This window comes from Sinocyclocheilus rhinocerous, unplaced genomic scaffold, assembly GCF_001515625.1.
Source record: "Sinocyclocheilus rhinocerous isolate Xijiao unplaced genomic scaffold, SAMN03320098_v1.1 scaffold889, whole genome shotgun sequence".
Classification (NCBI taxonomy): Eukaryota; Metazoa; Chordata; class Actinopteri; order Cypriniformes; family Cyprinidae; genus Sinocyclocheilus; species Sinocyclocheilus rhinocerous.
Window position 1 is genome coordinate 2,678,707 of NW_015638024.1, and position 16,885 is coordinate 2,695,591.

At 36.4% G+C, this 16,885-nt stretch overlaps 3 protein-coding genes across 3 annotated transcripts in view; all 3 read right to left on the minus strand.

The window, feature by feature from the left end:
* LOC107749493 (lysine-specific demethylase 5B-like) overlaps positions 1-2,746 on the minus strand; it is a 16,327-nt gene extending 13,581 nt beyond the window's left edge. Inside the window, exons 1-2 of the mRNA XM_016564667.1 lie at positions 2,411-2,746; positions 934-1,011 (exon numbers count right to left, since the gene is read on the minus strand). Of these exons, the coding sequence (XP_016420153.1) occupies positions 934-1,011; positions 2,411-2,563 (231 nt within the window). The 5' untranslated portion in view covers positions 2,564-2,746. The remainder of the gene's footprint in view (positions 1-933; positions 1,012-2,410) is intronic.
* Positions 2,747-7,467: 4,721 nt separating this feature from the next.
* On the minus strand, positions 7,468-8,909 carry LOC107749491 (guanine nucleotide exchange factor MSS4-like). Its single transcript, XM_016564666.1, has 3 exons — positions 8,674-8,909; positions 8,369-8,537; positions 7,468-8,162 (listed from the first exon to the last, which is right to left on the minus strand). Exons 2-3 carry the CDS (start codon positions 8,516-8,518, stop codon positions 7,914-7,916), a joined length of 399 nt encoding a protein of 132 aa, XP_016420152.1. The 5' UTR covers positions 8,519-8,537; positions 8,674-8,909; the 3' UTR covers positions 7,468-7,913.
* A 1,001-nt stretch (positions 8,910-9,910) lies between these two features.
* LOC107749488 (adiponectin receptor protein 1-like) overlaps positions 9,911-16,885 on the minus strand; it is an 8,922-nt gene continuing 1,947 nt past the window's right edge. Inside the window, exons 2-9 of the mRNA XM_016564662.1 lie at positions 13,543-13,604; positions 13,244-13,441; positions 13,032-13,145; positions 12,786-12,957; positions 12,096-12,282; positions 11,809-11,996; positions 10,528-10,721; positions 9,911-10,388 (exon numbers count right to left, since the gene is read on the minus strand). Coding sequence (XP_016420148.1) covers positions 10,260-10,388; positions 10,528-10,721; positions 11,809-11,996; positions 12,096-12,282; positions 12,786-12,957; positions 13,032-13,145; positions 13,244-13,387 — 1,128 coding nt within the window. The 5' untranslated portion in view covers positions 13,388-13,441; positions 13,543-13,604 and the 3' untranslated portion in view covers positions 9,911-10,259. The remainder of the gene's footprint in view (positions 10,389-10,527; positions 10,722-11,808; positions 11,997-12,095; positions 12,283-12,785; positions 12,958-13,031; positions 13,146-13,243; positions 13,442-13,542; positions 13,605-16,885) is intronic.

The window sequence follows — 16,885 nt, forward strand, 5'->3', positions numbered from 1 at the left end:
TATATATATATATATATATATATATATAAATATAATAGATATACACACACATCACACACTGCTGTTCAAATGTTTAGGGTCAGTTTGATTTTATACATTTATTCGGCAAAGATTGCATTAAATTAATCAAAAGTGACAGTAAGACATTTATAATGTTACAAAAGATTTATACTAAAAAATGCTGTTCTTTCTATTCATCAAAAAATCCTCAAAAATGTATCACCGTTTCCACAAAATTTAGCAGCTCAACTGTTTTCAACATTGATTATTCTTGTACACAAATCAGCATATTAAAATGATTTCTGAAAGATCATGTGACACTAAAGACTGGAGTCAGTTCCCAGAACTTTGCTATCTGGTCCAGGAAGTTGAGCTTCACTCTAGTCTGGGCCTATAAAACAACACAACACAATCAAGTAAAGACCTTGTTCTTTCAATAGCTTCTGGTTTGCAAAGGAGAAAGCATCATGGCATTTTAAATGCAAAAGAATAAAAAAAAAATAATAATAATAAAATTAGTAATGGCTGCTGAAAATTACATTTTAAAATATTACATTAGAAAACTGCTATTGAAATACTGTATTTTTCATCAAATAAGTGCAGCCTTTGTGAGCATCGGAGACATCTTCAAAAACATTTTAAAAATCTTACCGACCCCAAACTTGTGAACAGTAGTGTATATACAATTTTTTTTTTTTAAAACCCAGAGCAACCAAAAGAGCTGGTAGCAACAATGAGACCTTGTTGTGACTTTTCTTTTTGTTAGTGACCTTTTCAGAGTTGACACTAAACCCTGTGCTTTTAAGTGTGGCAGGCCAAAAAGAGGCCACGCTGGTTGCAGGTTTCGGTTTCGGTTTAATAAGGCCACATGAACATATCTGCAAATATAAAATATCTAACAAGCAGGAGACAAAAAAAAAAAAAAGGTCTCACCTCTAACTCATTGAGCCTCTGAATGCGTGGTGTGAAATGCAGTCTGTCCACATCACAGGCAAATGGTGGCTGCCATCCCTGACATTAAAAATAAATAAATAAAGTTAAGCTTTTGTGTTTACCATTTGCCACAAGAGTTAAACTCCTGTCTAATGGAAAATAAATATTTGTGCTTATATCTGCATGTGGGTTTTTCATTATGCCACCTTTCTATTGCACAATGTTGCTTATGAATACAATATGAAAGTGATATAAGCTATTAATTCCATACAATGTAAAACAAAGTTATACAAGGGTCCAGAGATCCACCGGTATGATTCTGGAACTATTCACATTTTATTTAGATATACTTGCTAAAATATCAGTCATAAAAGCATTTTCGCAGTATAGCATACTAGGATGGGTACAGATGACTACAAGACATTTCTTCATCTTTCCACTGAGGCCTTTTTAGGGTGTTAACAATTGTGAATAACAAGACAAACGCAAAAATATGCATAGCTAACACAACATCTGTGTAAACGTTTAAAACGCGACATAAATTGAATCTCGCTTTTCACTTGCGTTGTTATTTACATCAAATTTCAGTTTCAATGGCCAAATGCAAATACACAACTCGGCACAACATGGAGGACAACGACGGAGACCAATTACGCCACCTCAAACTTAAGCGAAATTTGTACATATTTGTTTCAAGATAAAACTTAAACCTTAAATTATTTTATAAACGACAGAAATGTGTTGACAAATGGAGTGGTTTTACGTTATTTGCTAGCAAAAGTGGTCATTGTTAGTCAAGACAGTATTTCCGTAGCACCGAATAAACAGTACAAAATGCATTTTTCCACTTTTGCATAACAAACAGACACTTTTACACCATCATCAGAAAACCAAGTAAAATGTTATATTTAAAAGCAAAAGCTTTGACGTTAAAGGTAAAAATAGGAAGTTGCATGGTTAAAAAATGTTCACCAAAAAGTCCAGGTTAGTCGCAAAATGTTCTAAATTAAATGTACAATTAATATATATAATATTTGTCCTAGGTTTGAAATTCACTATCGAGGATTGTTCTTGTTTGGGTGGATGCATTAGCCAACATTGTTTTTGGAAGACAATAACAATCACCACATTCTGTCCCCCAACATTTTCCATCAACCAAACATTTATTTAAAGTATCTGCAAAAGAACAGCCATGGTGCTCAAATACGAGCAAGAGTACGATAAAACTCTCTTGAAAAGAAAGTGATGTTATTGTGGTGTTTTTTTTTGGAGTAAACCGCACGCGAGCATTCTCGCATAGCTAGTAGCTGCGCGCACACGCCGTTACGAACGTTCGCAATGGCTGGAGCCGCAATCCGCCATGTTGAAAAAAACCTGTCTTCAGAAAAAGTGTTTCGGGATCTGCGATCTACGAGTAAAAAAACGACCGAGAGCTGGCGTGCATTTGACAGTTCTGTTATATGTCGAAGAAACTTACCGGGGGCGGTCGGATCTTGCAGATGCCAGTGTTTTCTGCAATTGGACGTATTTTGTTGATGAACCCAAAAGGGTCGGCAAATTCCTCCCAACTGGGCTCAAAGACAGGGCACTCCGGTGGTGGAATAAACTCGTTGGGTCGTGACTGGGTCATTCTGGGGAACTTGATCCAAATGATGACATGTAGAAATTGTAGTAAACTGTTTGAAGTTGAAGTAAATGTTTTAATTAGTCTCGAAAAGATGCCATAATAAAGAATGATTACACCTGAACTCCGACAATTAACATCCTCATCCACTTTGGGAAACGTACACACAGACGGAGTTCCAACGTTACAGAGCTTAGTAGTCTTCCGCTTTCAAAAATAGAGACGCTTGATTTCCTTTCTCCATCCGACATTCTCACCAATGTAGATTTTTAAAAAAAGTTTTTTTTAAATGTGAAATGCACGTTTAAATTTTCTATAAGGTATGACAAGTGAAAAACCCGCCTTTTTCAATACAGCACCATTTATGTAACTGTAACGATCAATACTAACAAAGCTTTTGGATTTGTAATGGTCAGCCATGATCAACACTAAACACAGCAAATATACATTACTTTATTTAATTACATTATAGCAAACAAAATATATAAATATATAAAATATATAAGTAACATGAAATCTGTTGCCAAAAACAAAGCTTTTATATATGACAACCCTCTCAAAAACTTTTGTACATCTATGCGTTGTAATGTCTCCCCTAAAGACCTTTAAAAAGGCAGAAGTAGGCTGCCATTGAATTAGGGAAGTGACTTGCGCGGATTGATACACCACAGCTTCATTTTCACCGGAACTACTTCTTTAAATGGACTCTTTCAAGTTCCCCACTCGGAAGTAACAGATGTTGTCCAGGGACGATGAATTTAGCCACTCTCCACCCGACTGACATTTAAATTCACGATTAACCTCTGGAGCGGGGTGACATCGTGAAAATAGCACATCAAAAACCGTATGAATACATAATCCGTGGGCATTTGAACCGTCACATGACCCGATTTCGGAATGCAGGATCCTTTAGCGGAAAATGAAATATTGTGCCAAGACTGAAAGTATCTCACCGTACTGGCGTTGCGGTTGACTTTTGTCTTCACATATCTTTGTGCAGAAGGTCCAACAACATCCACTGTATTATTCCACGCGAGTGATATCTATGAGCACGCACCACACGTCACCTCGGAAGCTGTCGCCCCCATAACACAGGACAGATAACACAGGACAGATATCCCCGGTTCCCTGATCCGCCTTTCGCAGGGAACAGCCACAGTTTTTCTACCGAGGCAGACTAAGGTGTGGCAGAAGTAGCGTGACCTGATACCGACGATATCAAGAATTCTTACTGAAATTAATAAACCATCTTTGCTCATTTGACTTAAACCATGTGTGTCATGGGGTATTTTCTCAAAATAATTTTAAAGCATTATATTCTTGCTCACAGCAGCACATCCATTCAGGGTGATCAGATAAACTAAATTGGTCTAAAACATGAAAATATTTACATATATTACTTTTGTTCAAATACGATATATGACAACAGCATATATAGATTTAGTTTAAATATGTTGTATGAAAAATAGCACGCTCACACATATACAGTGGGTATAGAAAATAATCTCCCCCCCTTTAAAATAATTACATTTTGTTGTGCTCTGCAGCCTGAAATTAAGACGGACACAGTTTTGTTTTGTCCAGCTGTATTTACTCAGTGCAACTTAAAACATCCAAGAGAAAGACATAACACCATGTCAGAAAAAATAAAAAAATAAAATATAGCTGCAAGCAGCGATTACCGGGGTTCAAGCACTTTAAACCCTTTAAGGTGGTATGCTTTTAGGGTCTAGGCCAACCTGGATGTATGGTTGACAGTAAAACACATCCAAAATGGAGAATAGGCTCACAGACAGACACACACACACACACACACACAGAAATGATTAAACTATTATATTAATACTCAATAAGCATACTTGCACACAGACATACATGCATACTCATTTTGTTGCAGATATAGATATTTAAAGGCAAGTCTTCCCTTTTTAAGAGTTTATATGTCATTTTCAGGTTTCAGTGTAATCATAATCTGGCATAATTGTAAAAACTGATATGTCTGTATGAACAAAATGGTAAACATTCACTCAATGTGATTTTAAATATTATAACAGTGATTTTATAGTGTCTAAGCATGAATCCATAAGAAAACCTTTGAACAGTACTGATTTAGTGCGTTTAATGAGCCCATTAGTGTTCTTCCGCTGCCATCTAGTGGTTATAATTGCAAATTCTCATACAACACCGTTTTTAACCTTTATAACTATTATAGTGTTATTTTTTTGCCCAATCTCTCTTAAAATGTGCATGCTTGTTTGGAATGAAATTACGCATCATTTTAAACAGTTTTGAGAAGTTGTGGGCTTTCTTTTAGGATTTATAGGCCTTTGGGTACACTATTTAAAGAATGTATTATAAAATGACTGGTTTATAGTTGTCCAAATGCAAATGTTCAAAATTTTTTTGATAATTATTGACCTAGAGAATAGTACTGCACTGATTTTATTGATTTTGAGTTCAAAACCTCGGACTAGTTCACAAAAGTAGTTTTTTTTTTTTTTTTTTTAATAATCTCAAATACTTAAAGAACAGTTTGATTGACTGCAGTGATCCTAGAGGCAAAATTGTTCAGAATGAGGAGATCTATAAAATGATATGAAGATAGTGTATAAGTGAATATATGAACATTTTATTGCAATTTGAGGTCATTTACTATAGAAATATTGGGTTTTTGAGGCTTTTTTAACCGTTATAACACCACCTATGGTCCGATCTCTATGAAACTATGCATGCTTGTTAAGAGTCATCCGTCACATATTTTCACCAAGTTTCGTAAAGTTTTCAGTTTTCTTTAGGTTTTATAGGCTTTTGGGTAGATGTGACCACACACACCTTTTCTAAATGACTAATTAAAATGAAAACGAGCTAATCAAAGGACAAAATGCAACATTTTTTTGATAATTATTGATCTAGAGCAGGGGTGCCCAAACTCGGTCCAGAATATTTATTGAACGATTTGATTGACAGCCAGTGTTGGGGAAAGTTACTTTTAAAAGTAATGCATTGCAATATAGTAATGCGTTACTTGTTACTTGAAAAAAGTAATCGGATTACGTAACTTGTGTTACTTGTAATGCGTTACCCCCAACACTGTTGACAGCAATGGTTCTTGAGGCAAAGTTGCTCATTATGAGGAAATCTATCAAATGATATGCAAATTGTGTGGATGTGTGAAACACCACATGATTACGGAGCCATAAAACTCAATAGCGCCAACTAGTGGCCGAATTCTTACAGACCTTTAGGGCCATGAGTCAAACATGCCCATCGAGTTTCGTTCAGATTGACCTCCGTTAACCTTGTCAAATAGGCGCTAAAACTTGCTTGGCCAATGGCAGCCATGTTTTTTTTAGATACGCGAATGTCCTCATAGACACTTGTGCAACTTTGGACAAAAGACGCTGCATACCAATTTTCAAGTCGATCGGACCAACGGTTGCTTAGTTATAGTCGTTTTAATGTTTTTTTCCATCTTATAGCGCCACCAAGTGGCAGAGCTGCGCAACTTTTTATTTGACCAAAGATTGTGCTCATACACATGTGTACAGAGTTTGGTGAAGATCTCATTCCATTCAAGAGTTATACTACAATTAGCTATTGGCTAACATTAGCATAAAAGTTTTTTTGCACGTGATAATCGAAATTTCAGCTTATTTGATAATTACTGATATTCAGTGTCCAGAGAATATTTCTGTAGTGGTTTGGTTCCGATCGGGCGAAAAACCTAGGACTAAAGTAGTAACGATATAAAATTTGAGTCTACGACAAACGGTGTACAAGCTAGGGCCAAAAATGTCTGAAACGTTTGTTTTTCGCACTGTAGCGCCCCCTTTAGTCCGATTGGAGTGAGTCTTCAAATCGGAGTAGCGAGCAATACTACTACGATCTGACCAAGTTTAAGCTCTCTAAGCCTTACGGTTTGGGCTGCAGGATCGGTTTTAACGGAGAAGAATAAAAAAAATTTTTTTTTTTTTTAAATCCTTACAATTACATTAGGGTTTCAGCACTATGGGCTTGAACCCCCCAAAAAACAGAATCACTGAATTGGAAAAAGGATCACCCCCTTGTGTAAATATTTTGTTGAACCACCTTTTGCTTTAATTACAGCCTTTAGTCTGTTGGGATATGTCTCTAACTTTGCACATCTAGACTTAACAATACTTGCCCTGCCCACTCTACTTTGCAGAACTGCTCAAGTGGAGTTAAATTTGATGGTGACCGTTTGTGGACTGCAGTCTTCAAGTCATTCCACAGATTTTCAATGGGGTTTAAGTCTCTTGGTCACCTCTCTGACCGGTTTCCTCCTGGTTCTTTCATCCAGTGTGGAGCAACGTCCCAACCCAGGGAGGGTCTGTGTTGTTCCAAATACCTTCCACTTCTTAATAACAGGCTTCACTGTGCTTCTAGGCATTGATAAAGCCTTTGAAATATTTTTGTATCTATCTCCTGACTTGTGCCTGTCCACAACTTTATTCTGGAGATCTTTTGACAGTGCCTTGCCACCCATAGTTAATTGTTTGCTTCAATTGCACTACCAAGGACTAAAATGCTCCAGGAAAGCTCTTTTCATGCTGAGCTGATTAAAATGACCACAGCTGATCACAGTTGAAATTCAAATGGCTTTGTGTGCCATTTAGGTGATTAGTTACACCTGATTGAGTTTACAAGTCATTTTTAGGAGGGGGGTAATCCTTTTTCCAACTCAGTGATTCTGTTTGTGTTTTTATTTATTTTTTTCTGACATGTTGGTGTTATATCTTTCACTTGGATGTTACAAGTTGCACTGAGTAAATACAGCTGGATAAAACAAAAACTGTGTCCGTCTTAATTTCAGGCTGCAAAGCAACAAAGTGCGATTCTTTTCTATACCCACTGTGTGTGTGTGTGTGTATATATATATAATTTTTATAAAGGACAAAACTCATAACAGTTTAGAGTTTTATTTTATTTACTTTTTTCAGTTAATATTGCAAGTGTCTGCTGAAATGGTCAAAAATGAATTATTGTTATTTGACAAGGACTGTCCTAAATCTTTTCATTCACAAGTGACTTCATGTGTTACTCATAGAGAGATAAGAAGGATGGAAAGGCCTTGTCTTAAGGAATGTTTAAAAGGATCATCTCCATTTCTTTATGGCAGACTATGATAGACAGGTGCAGTTGTACGTGTAAGCATACAGTTTGGTTAGAATGAAAATGTCACAATAAAAAAAACACTATACAAAAAACAACTACATTTATCTGAACTCTGCCAAAAGAACAAAAACAGGACCTATAGTAGTTCAAATATGAACCCCATATGAGTTATGTAGTCGAATACCATAGAATTTTCCAAACAGTGACTTCAGTAAGTGCTCTATTCGTGGTTCACCCTGTCCAATGCCACATAGAAGCTCTTCTTGTCATCCAGGCAATGCCAACCAATGGGTCCAATCTCACAATCCGCACAAATAAGGTACTTCACTTTGCCTACATCTTTTGTGAAGCCCACATTCTCAAATGTGTACATGTCATCAACCAGCCAGTGAGCTGTTAATGTGTCCCCATCCAGCATCCCATCCGACTGACCAATGGAGGTTTTCTTTCTCATTGAAGGCAGAAACAGCTGGTAAATGGAAAGGGGTGTTGCACAGAAAATAGAGGACACAACAGTCTTGAGATTATCATCATCATCATATATAACATAAATTGTTTAAAATTACAAGTCAGTTGTGCACACAGACTATAATTTGGAAAATTACTTAGTGTAAATTATATTTAATTATCATGTGATGTAACATATGAACCATAACTATATTTAAAATGTTTTACCTCCTTTTCTGCAAACAGTGCCATGCATGGGCAGAGCACTTTGGAGCCACATCTCTGGCACAACACTGCTTTCACATTTTTACCATCTTCTGACACGAGAGAGGGGTCTACAGATCCCTCGGGAGAGGAGGTCTGTTTGCTGTCATCCATGTTATGTTAGTTGTTCAAACTGAAATCAAAACATACGATCAATTAGAATTTAACATATATTACGTGATTAAGGTAGGTCTATCAATACATCTAATATGATATTAATATAAATAGCTAACTGGCTAAATAAGTGACTAGTAAGGAAGAATACTCGCCTCTGAGTCAGACCATGAGGAAAACCGATCCTGTTTAACACAGATGTATCACCCAAATATAGTCTTCGAAATATTGAGCACAGATATGGTAACTTAGGTATAAACACAGTAATAGACACTACTTAGAAAATACTAACGGACTAGTGTCGGCTACTGCTAATATTTGCGCAACCGCAAAAGCAGACCGGTTGAAAACAAGCCACAAATTTTACGTTCCGCTCAGAGTAACACAACAACAGACTCCATTTTCAAGCGCTGTAATTATGTGTTCATATGATGGGAACACCGACGTCCAGAGAATATATCACACACTTACATTATTGCATTTTTTAATCATTTATTTAGATATATATTGCAAATAATGTCCTGTGAGTGTTTGTGTTAGAGTGTTTTGTGCAAATGTATAATAAAAACGGACTTCCAGTAATTTAATTGTAAACATGTCAAAATCTCCAGTTACCTGAACAATTAATCTCCACCATATAAATCCACCAAATAAGAGCAACTCAATGTATGATCCATAAATATTTATTTAAACATTTCACATTTCAATAAAATGTAAATGATTTACCACCTCTACACATAACACATGAATATATGGATAGTTTAGTCTTTGTGGTAAAGCCACACAGTTAACTTATTTTGTAAAAAGGATCAAACACTACTTATTTTTTTTATTTTTTTTATTTTTTACAAACAGCAATTTGAGAAAGTTCATCAATAAATGTTAAACTTTTTTTATTTGTTATTTATGGAAACTTTTTAATAATGTGATTGGATTGCTTGCAAATTAAATTAACTCGCTATGTTTGATACTAATCAAATTTACTACACTGTAGTTTTGGCCCATCTATTTTAATCCTATTTCCAGTGGCCTAAGGCACAGGAATATTCTTATACTTTACAGGAAAGTTTATACTTTACAGACTGCACAGATATGGCCATGCAGAGGCTTAATAACAATGATATTCAATATCTGTGCTGCAAGGTGCAATAGTTGACCTGTTTACATTTTAATTTGACCTAGAAGTAAAGGTTTAAAATTGTGAGTGTTCAAAGCAGGTAGATTTTGCTGAAAACCCTCAAACCCTTATTTGCCCTTTGTGCATTTTCTGGTCAGTATGAATAAAAAAAAGATGTCAAAACATTGCTCTGTTCATCAAAGTTTGGACATTTCTTTGGGTGTGTCAAGAATTGTTCGTTTACAATAAGCAAAAATTATATGCATTATTACAGCTCAATGAAAGTGCTTTTCACTACAAAAGAAACAAGTTCAAACCACAAGAGATTGTGCTCAAATTAAAGTTTGACGATAACAAGGGTCATCACGTTCCAGCTACCAGATACTTGTTCAGCCTACGATGCCCTTTAACCACACAAACACTTTCATCAAATGAAAATGGACTCATGGACTCTTTGTAACAGGGGAAAAAAAAGAACTCATGGACTCTTTGTAACAAGGAAAAAAGAATAAAAGTTGAAACAATCAGGAAAAAACTCAAAGGTAAATAAAAACAAATCAAGGAACGAGTACAAATATGGGCACTAAAAATCCTAATTAAAAAGGGGTGTGTTTGTAAGAGCTCTTAGAGGAGAGTGTCATCAGTGCAGCCTCCTTCAAGGCCGTAGCGGAACTCCTGCAGGTTTGACACGCCATAGAAATGAATGAAGGCTGCTGCCACCACCAGCACATGGAATATCTGGTGTGAGTGAAACTAAGAAGAGAGCAAAATTTGGTGAGTAAAACATGTGCATATCACTATACTTCAGAACATGATTATGAAAACTATTTCCCAACTGAAGTCCTAGTCACTTCTACAAAAAAATAAATAAATCAAAAACACATTAACTTACCCAAATATCACACTTGCCCGGGAAAAAGCGCTCTGGGATTCGTGCAGCATACAGCCCAGCACCTGTGATGTACATGGCGCCCATTAAATAGAACCAGCCCATCTGTCCAACAGTAGTGGCCTTGACGAAACCCTCCTCGATGGTGAAATGCATGGTGGGGACAATCCCACTCAGTCCAAGACCCATGAAAACTCCTAATATTTTTTCAAAAACAATATGCTATGAATTAATGCACTGTCTTGATGCAGTGTTATTTTAGTATCACTATTATATTGTTATTTTAGTAGGTACTCTAATATTTTTTTCATATTTTGAAATATATAGCTTTTATTTTTGTATTTTTTTTTTTAGTTTTTAGTCATTTTGCTGTTTGTTTTTCCTCATTTTTATATATTTTATTAAATGTCTATATAGTTTTTATTAAATAAACAAAAGAAATATTGCTTTGGCAACTAGCTGAAATAAAATATTTTTTAAATATTTGTATTTATATTATATTTTTTAGATTTTCCTTTTATATTTAATTTCAGTAAACATTTATTTTATTTTAAACAATGATTTTTTTAATGGTTTTATTTTTAGTCTACTATTGTAACACTGTCTTGATGCAGGTGAATTAACCATGTATTTACTCTGCTGATCTAGGTGCAAGACAAGTTGAATGCGAAAGTGCTGTGCAACGTGACACAATCACAGCCAATCAGATGATATTTGATGTATAAAAGTCACCATGAAATCAAAATTGAGAGTTCTTTGATGGAATATTGCCATGTTTATTATAAATTATTTTTAAAAATTTTTATTTATGCACCCTTGTAAACTTCAATCAAAAACATTAACTTCCCCTCCCCTAACAACAACAACATCTCTGATGGCATATGAACTGGCACAACCTGTCACTCAAATGAGACTGCAGCAATTAGCAAATGGCAGTGCTCAAATGAACTAATCAATTCCCGAAGTCCAGCCTTAGATTTTTTTAGATCTTAGATCATTTCATAACTACAGCAAATTAATGTAAAGTAATGAGGAGCAGTATTTTTAGACCAATGAGATTTCTCTGTGGGCGGGGCTGCCCAGTGCAACGCAACAGAAACCAAACCAATTGATCAACTCACAAGTCTTTTGACTGGTTTCATGACTGAACAAATAAATAAATGGATGAGATTTCATAGCATTCGTTGATTTTCAATGCATCACTTCAGGTTCAGTCTTTCAGCGTTAAAGATTGGCCTAAATGAACCAAAATTGACCCGTTATGGTAAATAGGTCACTGCCCACCTGCTCTGGTGGGCCTGTGGCGGGGAGTGGAGAAACGGTCCCACTGGGCAACAACGATTGCTGCTATGCCCAACACACAGACGATTGTGAGGTAGATGAGACGCGGCTGAGGAGAGCAGTAGAAGGAGTAGTAAAGCCAGGGTACAAAAGAGCCCATGATCAGCAAAGCAATGCCAGAGTAGTCTAGTCTGAGAGAGAGAGAGAACATGAGAAACAGAGAGATTAAAGTCACTTAAAGTCATTTCTACCATGAAATAGATCATTTAATAACAAGACAGTAAACTTACTTGGAGAAAGTGCGAGAGACTTTCTCAGAATGGCAGTAGACAGTGTGAAAAAGCCAGGAGAAGCTGAGGCACAGAACTGCACCCAAGAAGAACATCCCGAACACCACCTTCTCCTGCAGCGGGGCCATGAAGTACATATTGGGCCTTAGCATGGTTAGTGTGCCCAGGCACAAGAATAATATTAACCCTGTGGAAAAAACAAACAAATAAAAAACAAAAACAATAATGGGTCAATGTGATGCTAATTTTATTATAAGGCAATATTTCTAATTTTTGTTTGTTTGTTTAAGTTTTTCATTTAATATTTATATTATATTTTGTCTTTCTTTTAATTACCCAAAAAAATTATTTTTAATAGCTTTAGTTTTAAGTAACAATAACAACACTGCTTTGGCATAAGCATCTTTATCATGGATGCTTTGTGACTGACCCTATTATACAATTATATTCATTTTTATAATTATTTTAACGTTGTAATCTTAATGACAAAATTATTTTTCATTTGTTAATATAAAATATTACATTTCAGTATAAGCAAAAGGTTTATCCTGATCTTGCATGCTCTCAAAATTAGAGCGGTGTTTGTTCTTGTAATTGATCTGCTGCATACTTAATGCACTAAATATATGCATGAGGTGCACAATAGCCACTATTCTCTGTGACAGCTCAACAGCGTAACCCTAATCTTACCCAACAAATGAGTCCAGATATTCCCGGTCTCTGTGTGGATCCTGAAAATGCTCCCGAAGCAGGCACGGAACGAGGGCATGGGAGGCCGATGACCGTGCAGGAGGTAGTCATTGTCTTTTAGCCACTCCGGCAGGACGTGAAAGGGAATGACCCTCCAGCGGCCCTCCCAGACCTGCAGAAAAGAGATTCAGCATTCATTTCATTTCTTTTCAAGCTTTAAAATAGCTGTGCTTAATGCCCACACACCTTATGCACAAACTCCTCCATCTTCTCCATTGCATGGTGAGCCTGCAGAGGTAGCGTCAGCACCTCTCCGATTTCTTCATCCTCCTCTTCATCATCAGCGAGACCGCTTGCTCCCTGTGGTCACAATCACAATCAAAATGAGCCTGCAACACTGCTGGCACAGAATATGTAAGACTTCGTAATGCATTCAGATGAATAATTACTAGGCTTGCCTCTGACTGGACTCCTTTGGCTCCTGTGGGGCCGTTCTCCTCCAGCAGGGGACCGAGCTCCATCAGCTCCACCTCGGCAGGGGCATGGCATTCCTCTGTGACCTGGCAGTCTGCATGACTGGCAGACCTGATTTGGCCTGACATCAGTAGACTGCCCTGTGACTCGTCTCAGACCTCTGAAGCCTCCACTTCAGTTCACTGTGGGCCAAACGTAATATATTCGATCAAAACAAAACTTCATTGCCCAAGTCAAGTCATGACAACATCTGTGACCCGTAACAACAACAGAGACGGCTTACCTCTGGCAGAAGCTTTGAACACAGGCAGATTTCAGGATGTTTTCTATAAAATTGCATTCAATCTTGGGGAAAAAAAACAACAACTAGGTTTCATTATTACGACGGAGTTTTAGTGCCATGTTAAAAAAACAACAACAACTATGATTACGAGATTAAAGTTGAAATAATTTGAGAAAAAAAATCTACATTACGAGAATAAAGTCGTAGCAATATGAGAATAAAGTCAAAATATTTTGAGAATAAAGTCAAAATTACGAGAATTAAGTTGTAGCAATTATGAGATCAACGTTATAATATTTTGATAGTATAGCCTTTATTGTGCATGCAAATGGCCCGAAATTCCAGTGGCAACTCATTTGAATATATGTGGGATTATTAGCAGAAATCATACCAAGTGTCATACTCATGGGGACAGTATGCTTGGAAATATTATTTCAGGTCTTTGAATGCATTCATTGTTTGTAGTGCGTCAGCCACCGTATAACAGCAATAAGCTTTGTGCTTTTGGTACTTTTAATATAAAACAAAGTCTCAGCTTTGAAATTCTGTCAGTTTTATAGCGAAATACAAACAATATGTCTTACAATAATGTGTTTTTCACGCTGTTTAATGTGGTGTGACAGATTGCTGTATTCGCCTCAGTTTAAGCGGCATGTGAATCAATTAACTTTTCAATGTCAAATATTTTGACTTTATTCTCAAAATATTTCAACTTTATTCTCGTAATTTTGACTTTCTCAAAATATTACGACTTTAATCTCGTAATATACGTTTTTTTTTTAAGTGACACTAAAAACGCTGTCGTACATTATCTCAGTTCACAATGACATGAAGTAGCTCATTCTGGCTGTGTTTCAAATAACTCAACAATAACTTATAAACCTTTAAAGGCAGGCCTACTGTGAGCTACAAGGTTGTTCATCCATGTAATACACTTTTGGTGATGTTTGTCATCAGCTCACATTGTTTCAACTAATTTTTTAAATAATCATGTTTAATAGAGGAACTGCAAAGAAATGTCAAGCCAACAGAGAATCACACCAAGTGATTATGCTCTCTTTTTGCTCTCAAACTACTTATATATTTGAATAAGCATATTTTGCAATAAATGTAAAATATTTTTTCTATATACATAATCAACATCTTTAAATCAATAGTTTTATATTTAGCCATAATTTTTTATTCAATGTCTTTTGCAATGCTTCATTGGATTTTAGTAAAACCCCTATGGGAAAAATACTTCGGGAACCAAGGCGCTGAAAAAGTGGGCAGACACTTGGCCCTTTCACACAGTAATACCAGTAAATTGCCGTAAAATTACCGAAACGACTATACCGGTAAATACAAAAATGCGCAGTTCACACAGGCAACGATGTTCCGTCTTTTTACCAGTAAAGCACCATTCACAAATCAATTTCAAAATACCGGTAAATTTTGTTACATCATTAACTGGAAATGACCTCTAAAAGGCTGCGCCTCCCGGTGTTGTGTTTGTAAACATGGAGGGGTATAAGCAGTCAGTGTTTTTGTTGATGTTTTCATTTTTGTGTCAAACGTTAACATTCATGCAGCGCTTTTGGCCCAGAGACATCTTATTAGATGACTTTAGACATTTCTTTGACTTCCATAAACAGCGCGGAGTAAATGCGTCGTCTTCTTCTTTTGATTTTTTATGGCGGTTGGCAAACCAGCTTGGTGCATATGCATATGGTGCATATTCCGCCGCCTACTGAGATGGAGTGTGAGGCACTGATATCAAGGGGGAAAAAAACTATCTATATTTTATCATATAATTTAGTTTTTTTCCAAGAAATTTATAAGAGCTTTATGTGTTTTATAAGAACTATTTAATATACTCTGCAAGGTAAGAGAATTTATGCCAGCAGATTTTAATTCCTCTTGTAATTGAAATCTTTCATTTTCAAATGCCCTACAATTTGAGTAAATGCACCATCTGCGTCAAAATATTCTGATTGGCCCAGCGTAGACGTCTTAAAGGGTTAGTTCACCCAAAAATGAAAATTACCCCATGATTTACTTACCCTCAAGCCATCCTAGATGTATATGACTTTCTTCTTTCAGACGAATACAATCTGAGTTGTATTAAAGGGGTCATATGATGCGATTTAAATTTTTCCTTTCTCTTTGGAGTGTTACAAGCTCTTGGTGCATAAAACAAAATAATGTTCTTTTTAGCAACATCATATGACCTCTTTAAAAAACATTCTGGCTCTTCCAAGCTTTATGATGGGAGTGGATGGTAGCCCAAAATTTGAAGTCCAAACAATTGAACCAATCCATTACAAAAGAAGTCCACACGGCTCCGGGGGGTTAATAAAGGCCTCCCGAAGCGAAGCGATGCGTTTGTGTAAGAAAAATATCCATATTTACAACTTTATAAACCTTAATCTCTAACTTCCGCTAACTGTCGTACGCGCGTTCACGAGAGAGTGGCGTCCAGCGGATGACGTAGGCATAGCGTAAACTCCGGTGAGAATATGCTAGTCTCACGAGAAACAAGTTTTGTTTACAGCAAAGGAAAACCAGTGTCCTCTTGGCTTATATTGAAATCCTCCGACATTTTTCTTTACAAATCCTCGTTTTGTACTACTAATTCATGACCGGTGTTTTGTTTTGCTCTCTCCCCTGCACTTCCGCGTTCGTCACCGTGTTTGCCTACGTGCTACGTCATCTGCTGGACACCATTTCCCGTGAATGCGTGTATGACAGCTAGCGGAAGCTAGAGATTAAGGTTTATAAAGTTGTAAATATGGATATTTTTCTTACACAAACGCATAGCATCGCTTCAGAAGGCCTTTATTAACCCCCCTGAGCCGTGTGGACTTCTTTTATAATGGATTGGTTAAATTTTTTGGACTTCAAATTTTGGGCTACCATCCACTCCCATTATAAAGCTTGGAAGAGCCAGGATGTTTTTTAAAATATAACTCCGATTGTATTCATCTGAAAGAAGAAAGTCATATACATCTAGGATGGCTTGAAAGTGAGTAAATCGTGGGGTAATTTTCATTTTTGGGGTGAACTATCCCTTTAAGTCAGCGCGTTCTGAACTCCTACGTGCTCATACCAGTAATCTTGTGCTGCGTTCACACCGAGCACATTACCGGTATTTTTGAAAAGGCCCTGTTCACACATGATCCCTTAACGGTAATTTACCCAGAGGCGGACAGTAACTAAGTACATTTACTTGAGTATTGTACTTAAGTACACTTTTTGAGTATCTGTACTTTACTTGAGTATTATTTTTTCTGGGAACTTATGACTTTAACTTCACTACATTTGAAAGACAAATATTGTACTTTTCACTCCACTACATTTCTAT